This window comes from Centruroides vittatus, unplaced genomic scaffold, assembly GCF_030686945.1.
Source record: "Centruroides vittatus isolate TY-2023 unplaced genomic scaffold, ASM3068694v2 contig_936, whole genome shotgun sequence".
NCBI classification, from domain to species: domain Eukaryota; kingdom Metazoa; phylum Arthropoda; class Arachnida; order Scorpiones; family Buthidae; genus Centruroides; species Centruroides vittatus.
This window is the reverse complement of record NW_027122621.1, coordinates 643368-660742: the sequence shown is the minus strand read 5'-3', so window position 1 is coordinate 660742 and position 17375 is coordinate 643368. Positions and strand designations below refer to the sequence as shown.

At 33.7% G+C, this 17375-nt stretch overlaps 2 protein-coding genes across 2 annotated transcripts in view; one reads left to right on the top strand and one right to left on the bottom strand.

The window, feature by feature from the left end:
- Positions 1–2466, bottom strand: part of LOC136984887 (caspase-8-like) — a gene marked incomplete at its 3' end in the record, with an annotated part of 38334 nt that extends 35868 nt beyond the window's left edge. The window contains 1 exon segment of the mRNA XM_067282032.1: positions 2371–2466.
- A 7492-nt stretch (positions 2467–9958) lies between these two features.
- The window catches only part of LOC136984889 (protein THEM6-like), a 43481-nt gene continuing 36064 nt past the window's right edge, over positions 9959–17375 (top strand). The window contains exon 1 of the mRNA XM_067282035.1: positions 9959–10151. Coding sequence (XP_067138136.1) covers positions 10016–10151 — 136 coding nt within the window. The 5' untranslated portion in view covers positions 9959–10015. The remainder of the gene's footprint in view (positions 10152–17375) is intronic.

Here is a 17375-nt window from a genome sequence, read left to right as displayed (position 1 = left end):
AATTTATAATTAATTATAAGCAAGTTAACATTGGTTAAACTATCGGATTACCTAGATGATTTTCAAAACGATAACTACAGTATATCTATTACAAGTACGATGCCTAAATTTGCCAAAATCAGTGGATATTTGTTACCCAACATCATTTCTGTTAAACTAATTATTAAACTATGTATCGAAGTTGCGGAAATTAACGGGAGAGGGGGAAAAATACGCTTGCAGTACAGTTCTTTTCAAGGAAAGTTGTAACAACAAATGTAAAAAACTACTAGTCGGCGCCAGCATTTTACTGTAAATGTCGGGTAGCTATTTATAATTTTTTATGTTGTATAGTAATGTTTTAAACGTGAAAAACAATTAAATCACGGATTTTTACTGATCTATTTAGCTATTTTGAAGTGAACAATCTAATAAATTACGATTTCAAGTTTTAAAAGTTTGTAAACTAATTTTTAATTAGTTATTTTTTATTCTAATTAACAAATTCATCTTTTTATAATCGCTGAATTATTAAAATTAAAAATTAAACACTATTACATAATAGTAGTTTATCCTGTTATTAATCCACAACTGTAAAATTATATGGCTTCAGAACGGTGAAAAGAGCCATTTCAGATTCAAAACGGATTCTGGTATATTTTCTTATTAAAGATTGCAGCATTACTTCTTGCCGCCTGCAGATGGCTACGCTTAGTCAGCCATATTCAGCAAACGAAATCAACAAGGCAGTTAAGGAGACAAATTCCCTGACTTTTTGACAGTTTTTGACAAATTCCCTGACTTTCCATGACTTTTTCCAAAACTAATAAAAATCCCTGACTTTCCCTGACTTTCCAGGTGCGTAGGAACCCTGTATATATATATAGTATATATGTATTACACACCAGTTATAGGTTCTGGATAGTATAGATTTCACCCCAGTGCTGAAATCAGAGGAGTTCTCTGTTTTATTAAGATAAATTTTTAATATTTAATGAATTAATTTCAAACTATAATTCCTCAAAGTACAGATTCTTTGATATAAAGTATGTATTAAAATCAATACTAAAACAAACGCTACATTATTCAACTACTGAATACACCAGGTTGTATATATAGAAAACCTTCTTACTTGAACAAAATAACCAGGGTAAATTGTTTCTTGGGTGCAAATGCAGGAAGAGACCAGAAGGGGCGTCAAAAACGTTTGCACCTAAGAAACAATTTACTCCAATTATTTGGTTCAAGTAAGGTTTTCTACAAACACTACATATTCTAATTTAAAGAATTTGACAGAATATTTTTGTATATATTCTGTTTAATTGCTATTAAATAAACATTAAAATAATTTCAGAATAATTTGTCAATTAGAATAATTTGCCTAGATCCCAGTCGATATTTGAGAACAAACCCTCATCTATGAAATGATGAAATCTATAGACTTAACACTGACATCTGGTTTATTAAGGGGTGATGGAATAAAGGCTGGCCATTAAGTTGTTGGTCACCACTTGTTCTCCAGATGTTGCTTATACCACACCTCCCTCGTAACTGCTCTGCACCTTGTAGTAATGCCACTGTGGCGACAGCTTTGGTCCTAAATTCAAAAGTCACCACCAGGAGGACCCCTGAACTTAACAAACCAGCAACCTAACCTCTGACCTCACTTTGGATTCGTACCTTGCTCTAGACGCTCGTGTTCGTGCCTCTACGTTCGACTTGTACAATTGAGCCATATCTCATGTAGGCCTACATATTAAATTTAAGTTTTTTGTATGCAGCCTTGTTTTGTGTATCGTAAATAATTAAGTACAAAGTAGCACTACACCACCTTCAAACTCCATGTTACTACTGTTATGGTATGTAGATATAATTTATTTTGTATAACATCATTACCTTATCATTCAGCTAATTTTAATACTGTTTATATTAGTAACCCTTACGTCAAGCTACCATGTAACATTATGAAGCCACTTAAGCATGTCTTCTCTACACCCATTTACTGTTAAATAATCATACCTTTGTAACAATTTCTTTGTATTGTATAATTTTAAGTATTATAGCCTCCACCCCTTTTATTATATATGTATACCAACTGAAGAGGGACTATTCCGATAGTCCGAAATGCATTTTGGTTATTTCATGTTAATTGCTCATGTAATCGATTTTAATGTACACCCCTTTCCATTTTTATTAAATGTACTCCATTGATACCCGAGTGTTTGTGCTTATAGTCCTTATTATCTACCTCACATTACTAGATTTTTAAATTCAAACTAATTTACTATATGTATTCGTTACGAGTGTATCGATACCTGTTTATCTGATTTGTCAACAGAAATAGACAAAATCAATTAAAATTAGGCTTCATTATTAATAAAAATTACTTACACTTTGTTCCAATATATTTTAACAACGAAACGCGTGTTTTAAATATAGAATTCCACGACAGTAATTCGAAAACGAAACTGAAAATTCACATTTTGTAATCACATGTTACACAATCATACAGATAACAAGTGCTGCCGCCTGCTTTCTTCTGTACTTCTCCTCCGGTTTACATGGAGATTCTGGCCTTGATGCGCCTTTTCTCCGATAGACGGCGCCACCTCCCTACGAGAAGTGGCCTGTCCGTATTATGTACTGTACTGTACTGTACATCTCAAGGCTTGCTAAGTGAGCTTTTGGATTGTTGACCGCGTTCGGCCAGTAAAGCGGGTCCAAAGACCTGACTAGGGTAAAGTCCAACGACATGCTCCGGCCCAAGTTCCAGCGGGCCGCCGCGTACTTTGGGCAATGCCAGCAGTAGTGCGCCGTAGTCTCCTCGTCCCCGCAATGCGGGCACCCGTTAGTGGGGTGTAGCCCCCTCGAGTACAAAAACCCGTTGAGGGGAGCCGTCTCTGTCCGGAGCTTCGCCAGAAGCGTCTCCATCCCGCGCGTCGAAGCTAGCTGGTAAGGCCACCTGTCAAATGGCCTAAGGTGCTCCCTCCCTTTATTCCTGAGGGCCGCCGCCCGAATGACCGGGGGTCCAGAAGAGATCCAGGGAGCGGGGAACGTACTGACAGCAGCCGCGATGTCCGAAATAATCGCCGCAGAGGAGAAAGATACGTTAGCAATAGCCAGCAATACAGCTTGGCTATCCGAGAAAATGACAGTTGGTCGGTTTAATGGGGTGGCGAGCATGATCGCTCTCTGGATGCCGATCGCTTCGGCCGTGAAAACGCTGCAGGCATCGAGGAGCCGCCGTATCTCCCGGATGCCTTCTTTTGGAATGGCAATGCCGATCTGCGTTCTGAGGTTATTTTTTGACCAGTGGCGTGCCGTCATTGGAAGCGATGGAAGCACCGATTCCACCTTTCAATGACCTTCCCTTGTATTATATAAATATAAATTTTCATATTTTAACGTACTTTGCATTAATTGAAATTAATATTTTATTATAACTGCGTTATGTATCTTATTACAAATTTCTATACTACATGTGAAAAAAACAATAAGATTGCTATTGTATATTCGAATAATTCGGTGGCGGAAGGAGTGTCGAAACCGGGTCAGTTTCCAATCAGCCAGATTATATAGGCATTAGCACATGCGGTTTACAGAGCACCAACCTCACCCGGTTTAGCCGGTAGAAGCAACACACGCATAAAGCATCTAATTTTATATCCCGGACCGGTTCTGAGCTGTTAGCCGCCTGTCTGTCAACTTCCAAGCAGCCAGATTATAGGCATTGGCGCATGCGCTTTACAGAGCACCAACGTCACCCGCTTTAGCTGGCGGATGCTTCACACATAAAGCTTCTAATGTTATATCCCGGACCGGTTGTGGCCTGTTAGCCGCTTGCCTGCTAGATATTCGGCCGCCCTCGCCCGATTATGTGAATCATGAGCAGTGGTGATATTCAGCGGGTTCGCACAGGTTCGGCCGAACCAGTTGTTAAAATTTTCAGTTTCCGAACCTTGTTAAACACACGGAACATTTCTCAGTGGTTTGTTTTTTTAAAAAAATATATTAAAATATACGTATTATACTCTGTAATACTACTAAACTAGAGCCTTATACCCGTTCGCACCGAGCATTTCAATGTAGATTGTGAGCAAGGTCGGGGACTATGTCTTGGTGCGATCTCTCTCGACCGTTTCAATCTCGACCGAAACGAGGTTTAATCGCGATCGATTCAAGAGAGTTCTTGAAACTAGATCCAGTCATAAGAGAGATCCCACAATCTCACGCGCGCGAGATAATACAAGATGGCTGTGGAACACGTGTCGGGCTATGGACAGCGAAATAAAAAGGACATTGTATTTCGAGAGATGATGACATCTGTCTATTATCAGCAGTGCCATTCGGGGTGAAAAATTTCTCTGCCTAAAAAAAAAGGTTGACAGCAATAATATACTATTGTTACCTGGTCTTCGCCCAGGGCTCGTTACGTTCCAAATACGCCACTGATTATTAGATATATCGCAAGAAAAGGTATTGTATTTATTTGTAGCCAAAACTTTCATTTCGTTGTCGGTGATTGTCAGGGAAAAATTTTCTGCTAGTGAACCCTTTGTTAAGTATTTCGAATATCACCACTGATCATGAGTAGACTAGATCAACGGTGGGCAACACCGTTGATCTAGTCTATCCGCGGGCCAGCTACGGTTCGCAAAAAGTTTCTATCCGGCCCGCGAGATCTTTAATAGATTATTAAATTGGAAAAACAACTAGTTTCCAATTCTTTGTAATTTTCGAAAACGATAAGAGAAATAAATCTAGTAATTAACTTTTTATTTATTTATTTCATATTTGCAGACTAAAAAAATTACAAGTCACAAGAAGGCGTCAATTGACTACTACAGCCCGCGGAAAAAACGTAAAATTTATTCTGGTCCATGTTATAAAAAAGGTTGCCCACCCTAGACTAGATTTATAACTTAACCCAACCGATAGGAATTTACTGGCCTGTTTTTATGATAGTTCTGTATAGTTGACAGGAGTTTAAAAAATCCATTAAAATATTTGATATATTTATTCCGCGTTTATTCCGCTCTTCCATCTTACATTACTTACGGATTTCGATGTTAAACTGGTGATATTACGATTTAGTATGTCCCATCTGTAAGGGGATGCAGAAAAAACGTGTACAATTCTAGTACAATGTTAAAAATTATCTGTTACTTTGGCAGCATCATTTACAACCAAATTTAATGAATGAGACGTACAATGGTACAAAAAATAAGCTCTAGAATTTATTTTCTTTAAATTTATGATTTATATATCCGTTGTCATAAAAAATTTGTCTTTCCACTGTTTTCCCAAGACTACAGATATTCAGGTACAAAGTAACCGGTTTCAACTTATTTCTACTTAAGTAGTAGTTAAATAATTAAGCGATTAGGGAATTAGAAACATATATAAAACCCTGATGAAAGAGCCGAAATTTTACTTAAACAGAAGCTTAACCGAACCACTCTCTTGCCGAGTACAGCGGGGTCTGATCTCTTCGTAATAGTAGATGTTATAAAGACAGAAATGTTTCCATTTCAATGAGAATGACCGAAAAGTTGTAAATTTTGGAAATTTCCGTGAATACTCGGTTCTAAAACGAATTAGTTAGAAAACGAACGACGGACAATCTGTTAAGTTTAACGTATTTAGATTTTTACAGCTATGGTGAGAAACGTTTAAAATCTACAACAACCCTGTCGCGTCCTTTGATATATACTAGTGATGCGACAGGCATTTGACATTGACCGGTATCGGCACCCTCGGGATTTGGCACGCACATACCTACCTGGACCGTCTCTGATTCCATTCATTAGCCACTCGTAGGGAGCTATTTCACTAAGTGGATTGTTTTAAGATTTAAAAAGTAAAGAATATTTTTGTTATTTTTATGTACGTTTCTTCACAAAGTTATATTTAATTATAAGTTTCTTTAAAAGTATATTCACACAATTGAAGAATTTTTTGTACTAGGCATGTATATTCGTCACACATTTTGTTTTACCAAGTAAGTTTTTCTGATAATTTTAATTTTAGCCTTTATATCGTGGCTAGTGATTCAAAAATTTATTTTAAAAAAGTTTAGGCTCAAGACCATATAATGAAAAAGAAAACATTATTAAAAGAGAAAGACTAATGCCTAAATTAAATATAAATACGTCAACAAAAAATTTCGACATTTTGACGATAAAATTTATGAAGAATGACGATTCTTTCGTAAAAGTGAAGCAATTTGGAAATCAAAGCGGAATAGAATTTAACATTGATAGACAATATAAAATAAATATTGAAAATTATAACAAGATAATTACGATTAATAGATATATCTAAATTAATAGATGTTATATGTTTTTTCTCAAAGCAAGAATTGGTATTTAGAGGGCATAGGAAATTTATTGAATCTAATAACGGAGGTAATTATATTGAACTTTCTTATTTATTAAGTAGGTCAGATAATCTATTAAAAATGCATTTAAAGAAGTATACAGTTTTTACTGGCTTATCGAACAAACGAATACGAACGGGCCCTGAAGCGCAATTAATTGATTGTCCCTGTAAGTCGGCGTCTTACAGAAACACAGCTTTTCTATCATCAAATGTCACGGCACGCCACTGGAAAGTATCCAAAAATTTAGTTCAGTACAAACACAAGTGTGCAAATTCTTTGCTTCGGATAACGTTACAGTAACAATGACGAGTGAAAAATTTAAAAATCTCAGAATTGTAATGGTGGTGCAAGATAGTGTGCCCTTAATCTTTTTTTCACGACCAGCCTTTTTAAGCTTAAACGGCGAAATGGCGAGAAAACTTGGAGTTTAACTAAATAGATAAAACATCAGAAGGCTTACAATTGAATAGGCTGTTTTGAAAAAAAATGAATTTCGAAAAAGACCGAAGGATCGCTTGATATTTATTAAAATGGATGCATGCACTCGTCATCGAGTGAATTATTTTGCAATTAATGTTCGATTTATTGATGAGAATAATACAATTGTTACGAAGACATTAGCAGTAAAAGACACTATGGCTCATCACACAGGAGAGTATCTGCAGAAGTTGGTTCAAGAGGTATTAGAAGATTTTAAGATGAAGGATAAAGGAGCACTTTTTGTATATTGTAACAGATAATGCTTCAAATATGCTAAAAATAACTGAGAATATGAATCAAGGTAATGAAAATGCATTAGAAAACATTGATGAAGTATTCGCCAGTGACACACAAATCGAGCCTATAATAGAAAAATTTAGATGATATTGTGGAGGAAGCGCTCAATATGTTTCAAATCCAACATATGCGATGTGCTGTTCACACGTTGCAATTAGCAATAAGAGATGGATTAAAAGATTCTCAGGTAGCTAAAATCATTACAAAATTAAGACAAGTAGCTAGCGTACCTAGAACCCCTAAAATAGATGCTATTCTGAGAATGCGTGCTAGAAAAGAAATTATTTTAGATCACTCTACTCGCTGGGGAAGCACTTATTTAATGGTTAAGCGGTTGCTCGAATTGAAAACCTTTCTTGAAGACCCTGATATTCCAAGTGTTTCATTAACTGAAAACCAATGGAAACAAACAGAAAAATTAGAGACCGTCTTGTCATACCCTTATACTGTTATCCTAATGTTAACCTAACCTAACCTAACCTGTTACAAGCTGAAGATTTGACACCTGGAAATTTTTTCTTACAGTGGAAAACTTTGATGCATCAGCTCGACAAAACTGGAGCAATTGTTGCTAATGCGATTTTACCTTCAATGAGAAAAAGAGAGATTCAGTTGTTAGACAATAAAATTTCGTTAGCCGCTATTTACGTTGATCCAATGAATCGAATTTCACTAAATGACAATCAAATTGCCTCAGGGAAAGAAAAACTTCGTGAAATAACTATTCGCTTGAAAAGGTTGAGTTACCTAACATTTATGAATCAAAAGATGAAAATAAAAATAATAAATGTAATGACAACTCGAAATCATCTCCAAAAAAGAGCTTGATTTCGAAGCATATTTGGATAGTTTAGAACGTCTCAAAGTGAAGCGAAGACGTTTAACAAATCAAGAAACTAAACCAGCAGAAATTGAAAAAATAAAATTTGAATAAAATTTTTTAAATGGGCTAATTGAAAAAGAAAAGTATGACCGTTTATCAAAATTGAACGTGAAAGAAGCTATTTCAATTTATCCAGAAATTATTTTCGCTATGCAGCCAGATCTGTCACAGCAATGCCCCCAACACAAGTCAGCGTGGAAAGATTATTTTCAGCTTTGAAAATAATTACAGCTGATTTAAGGGCATCTATCTATGAAGGAAGATTTAATTGAAACTATTTTGTTTCTTAGAACAATTTTATAAAATTCAAAATTATAAATGTAATTTAGTTTTTTTTAAAAAAAATGAAAATATAAAATAAATTTTCTTATTAATTTTTAAAAATGTTTTGTATTTGTATTTTGTTATAATTCATTTATTTTAAATACAAAATGCAGCAATTTAATTTATTAAATATGTAGTTTCGTTGTAGTACAGTATTTGTGTTTTTAGTAGTTAAATTACCGTATATTCCGGCGTATAAGACGACATTTTAACCCAGGTAAATCTTCTCAAAAGTCGGGGGTCGTTTTATACGCCGGAATATACGGTATTTTGACCAAATTGAACTTGAATATTTTTCAATCATTTTTTTTTTTTATTATCTTTGCTCTAAATAAGTACTCTATTTTTCTGAATGAGCCAGACTAATTGATAAAACTGTCAAAAAAGTATATATATATTTCTTTTCTGAACAAGAGGCTGAAGTAACTAGATCGCACACTTTTTAGTTGGACTAACTTTTCTGCAAGGGTGAAATTAAAGTGCAAATGCTGTAGAATAAAGATATGTAAATGTAGAATTTTCTTGTCCCCCTTTCTCCTCTTATTAAATATTTGTTAAAAATTAGTTTTTCTTTATACAAATAAATATTAATGTAAGTTAAATATTAAAAATACTAACTATAAAAATATTTGGGCAAACGCCCGGGCTCTGTTCAGAGTAGAGTACCGTACTGTACAGTACATATCTCCCTATGAGCGTTTCTGTCTCCATATAATGACTTGGTATTTAATTTTGCCGGAGTCGGAGTCGAGTGTTTTTTTACCGACTCGGCAGCCCTGCTTTCAACACAGCAACTGCTTTCTATACAACAGCTGCTCTCTACACAGTAGTTGCTGGCTACATATGTGTCCGCATAAGTACTGTACATTATGGTACCAACCCTGTGTATTTGTACGGGATGTATGTGATGGGGTTGGCGCGATGATGTCATAACGTCGGGTACTCGTACGTGGGCGTATCTACATGTGGGGGATCCGCCTGGAGGCGGGTGTCTCGGTTCTTAAGACCATCGGAAAACACATATTTCCGATGGTGTTAGGCGACTCCTGTAAAAGGGTCGTTCGATCTCCACAGGTTGAGAACCACTGAGCTAAGGAATCAAACAAACGACGTATCCTATTTGATATAAACTGATTACGTCATTATTTGGCTTGTTTATTTAGCTGCGTGTCACATGGACGCACCAATTATTAAAATCTAAAATCAAAAATCAGAATGAAAATTAGCCAATAAGCTTTGGCGTACGAAATTTCTCAGATTCTCGATTCCAAATTCAAATATAAGCACACCAGTTGGCTTTACGTAATAATTTTCAAATAAATATAATTATTTCACTCAAACTTTTAAAATATTACATTACATAAAGTTCTGTTTGGATAAAATGAAGAGATATATTCTTTTATAGAAATAGTCATAATCGTTTACTTATGAAAACAAAGATAACACGACGATTGCATCATTATCGGAAAGGTATAATTTATATTAATGACACATAACTTAAATTTATTTTAGTAAAGTTGCACAGTATTTCTTGGAATTTCCGAGTAACAATATGATTTCGCGTTATTAAAACATTACGATCCAAAGAAATTGCAAATCCGAGAATTACATCATTTACGAGCCGGTTGTGACGTCACACTCACTACACCTTGTGCATTTGATGTAGAGACATGTGTACTCTCTTTCTCTTCATCTTATATGTTTTATTCGAAGTTAATTATTTTATCAGAGTAATATCTATACTCCTCATAGGTAAATTATGGTATAGAGAAAAGTATAATGTCGCGGATGAATTTATATCTTACGGTAAGTTATATTTTATGTAACATCTATATTTATTGATTGAACTAGGAATATCTTAAAATTATCCTGAATACTTAAGTCGACATTTAACCAATTTAATTTTTCATTCACAATCGATTTTCTTTTAACAAAATATATACTATTGATGTATACATGCACACTGTATGAACCATATCTTACTTCTATGGATATATGTAAGTAATATAATGTTCTACCCTTCACAAATTTATGTTTTTCCTCATTGCTATTTTTTGACTCAATTTGCTTGGTCAAGTAAAAAACTTACAAAACAATTACTAAAATTACTATTACCTCGTGCTGAAATTAGGTTTGAATGTCTGATTTTTATTAATTATTTTTTAGTTTAATAATAATATAGTTTTTCTTTGAGATATTTGGTTAAATTTTGTGACTATATTTGTGGGGGAAACACAATAATGAAGTGTGACATTCCTGTGTGGTGGTGATGTTTAGAGGAAGCGACTGTCACAATATTTTAAAGTTGTTTTTCCTAAAGGTCTAAGACGTGTAACAAATTAATAATAAAAATTATTCAAAATTTACAATTTTGAATAATTTTTAAAAACATGTTTGAACACAACATGTAATCATTTTTTTTCTTTATTAAATATTTATTTTTAATGCATGCATTTTAATTATTTAATATTTAGCCTATTACTCTTAAAATCTATAAAACTTATTTCTGTTTTTTTAAAGTAAACAAATATAGAAAAGTAAAGTTTTTCTATAAACATATTTTTAATCTCTGTTTATGTTGTTAGCTCAAATAATTAAAATTTTCCTGAACTTACAAGGTAATAATTATTTTCCTGATGAATTTTAGAAAATATAAATGAGTAACTCTATACATTAATGTTTTCATTTATATAGATATAGATATTTTATTATAAGATGATATATTTTTTTAAATGATATTCTTTGATAGGGTATTATTTTTCCAATTTTGCTATTATTTAAAAAATTGAGTTTTATGTGTAGAAATCGTATAAATATTTTTTAATATTTCCATAAATTTCTGTATGCTAAATAGGGACAACTCTCAATGGTACTGGTTTGTAATTATTTAGCAAATATACTATATCTGATAAAGAATGGATGTACAGTACATTTAATACAAAGCTTTCTATAATATTTAGTGCAGATTAAGTAAAGTAAAACAAAAGTTAAACCGTAAGACAAAAAACACCTTGATGCTGAGAACGTTTAAATTTAATCATAAACAAACGTTTTCGGCCCATTCTATGGGCCATCGTCAGGCTAACTACATTCGAATACTATTTCGAACAACCAATTTCAAATTGAAATAAACTACAAAAGAACTCACGCGCTAAACTACTAGACCAGTGATTCTCAAAGTGGGGGTTGCGACCCCCAAGGGGGTCGCTGAAAAATTGATGCCAGATCAATTTTTTCAAATATTTTATAAATTTACTATGGATTCATGTTTAGAAATAATAGAAATAAAAAATATATAAAATAATTTTTACTTAAATAAATTGCACATATAAATAATAAAAATAATATAAATATTTAAATACGAGCTTAACCCCCTCTCTCCGGGATGTTTTTTGACACATACTTATTCTTCGGGGGTCCTTTGAAATTTTTAAGTGCAGAAGGGGGGTTGCGGTCCAAAAAGTTTGAGAAACACTGTACTAGACTATGCTAGACTACGTAAACTAAAACTAATATAAACAACATAGAAAATAATAAAATAAAATATGCCAATGTTACATGTATACATTGTAAAAATCTATAGTCTATAGTTCTCTAGGCAATCCTTTTGCCCTATCTAATGTATTCCTGTGACTTTTTTAATCAGAAACTTTCAAGCTGACGGTAAAATCGCCGCATCCTTGTAATTTAAGCATTTTTTGGTTAAGCTGGACTTATAAATTTCACATTTTTCGGTTGTAGCTGCAAGTGTCGGCAAATGTATCGGAGTTAAGATCCTGGCTTCTTCCCATTTAACCATGGACCCCTCAGTCTGCGCCATTTTTGCTAACGTTGTTGTTCATTTACCTTTTGCCATGTCATATCTGTGTTCCTTAATCCTTTTACTTAGGCTTCTCGTCGTGACCCTGATATATTCTTTTTTTTTTGTCTTACGGTTTAATAGAGTCTGAGTGAAGTTAGGGGAACAAAAGTTAAACTTTTAACTTGTCATTAGTAGAAAATACTTTATATAATAAATAATAATGGGGCAATAGTACAATTAAAAAAGACAAAACTGACTAGGCATTATCATAAAATCATTAAAAAACTTTGTCTGTAATTTGCTTATGTTTTTAATTATCAAATGACAAGTGATTTAAATATTTTGAAAACAGTGTGTGAGGTTTTGTACTTTCATCTTAATTTAAATGAATGAAGGCAATTAGTTAAGCATTAATTATTTTCTTTTGCAAAGAAAAAATCTATACAATCGCAGAACATATCACTTTTCAAAAAATTGACATCTGAATCATAAAATAAGTTAATATCAACCATCATTATAGAATACTAGCTGTTACCCATAGCTTCGCCTGCACTAATTTTGCAATTTGACAGAAATAACCGTCCCTTGGAACTTCACTAAGATTCTCAATCATTAGTTGTTACTAATTTGGTAAAATTACTGGTTTTTGTTTGTTTCAAACTATGGACTGCTAATGCACCTAAATTCAAGTTTCAAATATTATGGGATTTCGAGATACAATAAATCTGAGTTTAATTTTTTTTCAAAACATAAATGACGTTATCTGAAAATTCCTAGAGTATAAATACTTGCAGAAAAATAGACTTTCAGTTACCCCAGTACCTCTTTGTAAACCTTGTTTGTGGTACTGTTTTTTGGGGCTAAGACTTATTAAGCCTTAATCCTCTCCCTCTCCCCTTGGAGGGAAATTTCCAAAAACTCCTTCTTAGCATGCACTCTCATGGCATACCCTACTAAAACATAGTTAAAAACAAAGAATCGCATCTAAAATAGTACAGTAGAAGCTGTTCAAGTTAAGATTTAATCCTCTCTCTAGATTTAATTCTCCCCCGTGGGGTGAAATTTTGAAAAATTCTTTCTTAGTATGCATTTTCATGACATCCTGTGTACCAAATTTCACCTCTTTAGGTTCAGTGATGATGAATCACTCAGTCACCTTGTCAGTCAGTCAGTCAGTCAGTCAGTAAGGATGTAATTTTATATATATAGAATATTACTTGCTAGAATTTTCTACTATTCGTTAAGCTTATAAAAAATACTTTAATGTAATACAAAAGATGCTATTTTGAAAATACTAAGATATTGTTAAATATAATTTACATCATTGTTATGTTTTTATTAAAATATCCTTAAAGAATTATCTGTATAATATGATTAGTAAACTCCATTTATTGATTTGAGTTGTTTTAATGTTATCAGAATTAGTACATCCTGAAACTTAAAATGTACTATTAAAACTTTGCTTCTTTTAATCAGAATTTGGTTGTCGTTATTTTCACATAAATTGGCATTTTTAAGCTATTGTCTTGTGTTATTAGTCTCAACATGTGACTGATAACTTGTTGGCATGTTGACATACATACATACATACATACATACATGAAAGACATCAGCCATATGCAAGGTGTTTAGCCAGTGGAAAAGAGGATAAGGGAAAGAAGGAGGGAGAGGAGATAGACAGTAGAAAAGGTAGGATTATTGATGATGATCTGCAGTTTTTAGGCTGCAAGGCCATAGTCCCCCAAAGCGTGTATAAGAAAACTTGAGTGTAGCAAACATCAATAATTGAGTGCCTCCATGAATAGCTAAGTGTAGAAGTTAGTGCCAAGTGGCTGTTAGTAGGAAGACTTTTATCTACTTAATACTAATAAAAACTAAACATGAGTGCAAATCTTAATACTAAACAGCTAGACTGACAGCGTGAAAAACAAACGAACACAACGACAAACTAGACGGGACGAATGGACCGACAGAAGACAAACGAGCAAAACCCCAGATTATTTATTTATTTATTTATTTTTTTAAACATTAACTTACTAACTAAACTAACCTACCATAACCTAGGACAAACCTAACCAGGCGACTAAAGCTAACAAACTCTAATCTAATTTAACCTAACCTATCATAACCTAACTGGAAACTAAGCTAAGTCTCTAATCTAACTTACAATTAGGACTGACTAAAACTAACTGAATTTAGACTAAAAAAGATGGTGTGGGGAAGTACTCGATCTTTAGAGTATTCCCCATGCAGGAACAAAGCAAAAAGAAACTTCAAAGAGATAAATCACACACTCTATGACTCCAATGCAAGGAACTTAAAGTTTATTTTAGTCCTTCCAATCACTGCTCTGTCCCTTCGCTATAACAGACACTAAAACAAAAGAAACAATATACAAAAAAAAAAAAAACAATTTCGCGACTCTATCGTCTACATGTCCTCTCTCTCTTTCTTTCTTCCGAAAAAGTCCTTCTTCTTCCGTCGAGCATGAGCGATCTCCCTCTCTTCCTCCTTGATCCGGGTTTTTTTTTCATTGTCATCGAAAACGCGGCCCATCCTTTCTTTACCCTGCAGCCCACCCAAGGATCACGCAATAGAACACGTGATCTTTGGACCACATATCTCCCCTCCTCCCATTAACTTTTACAACAGGAAGCTTTTACGCTATGAGGGCCTGTCCCTCCTTTATACCGTGAACCACCCAAGGGGTTGGTTACAAGCCGGTTAGGCAACAGAACACGTGGTCTTCAGACCACAATGGAAAATAAGACTAACTGAATAAAAGATGGAAAACTAGCCAAGTGTTGAATGAAAGTCACTTCATCGTGCCATTATACCATAATGGAAAATAAGAATTAAAATATAAAGTTGAAAGGTAGCTATATACTGACAGTTGAAATAAATCAAGGTAAAGCTAATTGCCATTTGTGCCCTCCATGTGAGTGTTCTCAAGAGCCCCACTAAGAGATATGAATGTGACTAGATGATGGAACATTGTACATGTGTGAATGAGTTGGTGTGGATTGCAAGACCAGTTGTATCCTTCAAGAATAGCAGCTCTCATTAAACTATCCCTAATGTGATTGTGATTGTGATTGTACCTATTGCAGCAAAAAACTAAGTGAAGTGGTGTTTGGTCCTCCTGAATACCACAATGCAATTGTGGTATTTAAGATATTTGTCCCAAGGAGAAATCTATGCAAATATTGCTTAAAGTTGCCATGTCCTGTAAATAACTGAGTGAGGGTGGAACTAGAGTAAAAGTGGCAAAGAATTGCAGTAGTATCAACCTTGGGGATGAAAGTATAGGTGAGCCTACCAATGGTGTCACAGTCCCAGCTGTCTTGTCAGAGAATGAAGATTTGCTTCTTGATCTGATTGTTGATGTATGAAGTAGGAATGTAACTGAAAGTACTAGTGACTGAAGACTTTGCAGCTTGTTTGGCAAGACGGTCAGTGGTCTCATTGCCGAGAACCCCTGCATGACCTGGGACCCATTGGAAATCTATTCTAATGTTATTGTCTGTGTGTCTGAGAATATGATGTTGTCAACATCTCATACACCACATCCTCAACAACAGAATAATTGAACTAATGTGTCTCTATACATTATTTATTTACACTATGTATACTAAGGTAACCAGATTTTAACATTGGTAAAGAGGGGCAAAATTGATGAGGGTATTGGTTGTCTTGTTGAGAAAAATTGTTCTAGATCAACAAAATTTTATTATAAAAGAACAAAAAAATTATATTGTATTAAAATTTCAATGTATATAAAATTTACAAATATAATAAATATATATACTATTATAAATCTTTAAAAAATCTTTATTCTTTCACATATTTCTCATTTGAGTGAATTTTTTTAGTATATTGGTGTCATCATTTAAAATGTCATGAAATTTTTTGCAAGAATTTGTTAAATTATATTTCACATATAATATGGCTTTCAAAGTCTGAACACTTTTAATTATGATTTATCAGATGTCCACACTTTATTTATGGTAGAAAAAAACATGTTTGGTTGTGGCATTAGTTCCTGGTAATAACATTGCATATTCCACTATTTTTAATGAATTATTGTATGGAACATAGCATTGCAGGACGCAGGACAAATTGTTAAAAATTGTAACTGTCCTGCCAAAAGTGGGACGTCTGGTCACCTTAACATACAGATAGATTACAAATTTGATATAACCACAGTATTTTTTTTTTTTTTGCCTGATGCTGAAGTAAATTTGTTCAACACTTGCCATCTTTGGCCATCCACCTTAATACAGGTATACCTCGACTTACGTCGGTAATTGGTTCCAGGAGAGGCGATGTAAGTCGAAAAATGACGTAAGTCGAATTTACTCGTGTAGGTACAACGTAAGTCGTAGTTTCGACTTACGTCGTAACTAAGTGCCAATAATGGAGGAAACGCCAATAATGAGCACTTAAAGACTGCTAAATAAGACGACAACACAGGAACACAGATGTTTTCATGTTTTGTTCTCTAGGATTCATGATGATTATATTAACATTTACTGTAAATATACATATTTTAATATGATTTTATGTGCTTTTAATGCTTTTCTAGTGATATTACGATTTCAATGTTTGTGGCAGACGGATTTAAAGTCGAATAAAATGACTTAAACTTGATTTTTATTTTTCCATATACTTTTTTGACAAACAACGTAAAATCGGTAACTCGAGAGGGACGTAAGTCGAGGTATACCTGTACATATCATGCTGCCAGCTGGCACTAGAGGCATTGTGCATGATCCCCTCTCACATAAAATCATTATCAGTTGTTATTATCAATCTTAATTAGTGCATTACACATTGAAGATTAATCATTTTAGTTGTTGCAATGCAATACTCTAAAGTGTTTACATTTTGTTACTTCAGTCAAATGTTAGCTATTGTTAAAGAATGTACAGTAGGGCATTTATTATCCAAAATAATGAGGATGGATTTTGGATAACCATTTGTAATAGAGAAAGAATAAAAGATAAACACCTGAAATGAAGTATTTCAGGTATTTATCTTATTAATTTCCAAAACTATATAAAGAGTACAATAATAATAATAATAAGATTAAGGCAAGTTGTCGACAATAAGATAGCTCAATAGTGGTCTACAAAAGATTGTCGATAATTATTATTGTGTAAAACTTTGTAATTTCTGGAATCAAGTCTGTTTGTTTTGATTAATTGATTTTCAGATAATTGACACTG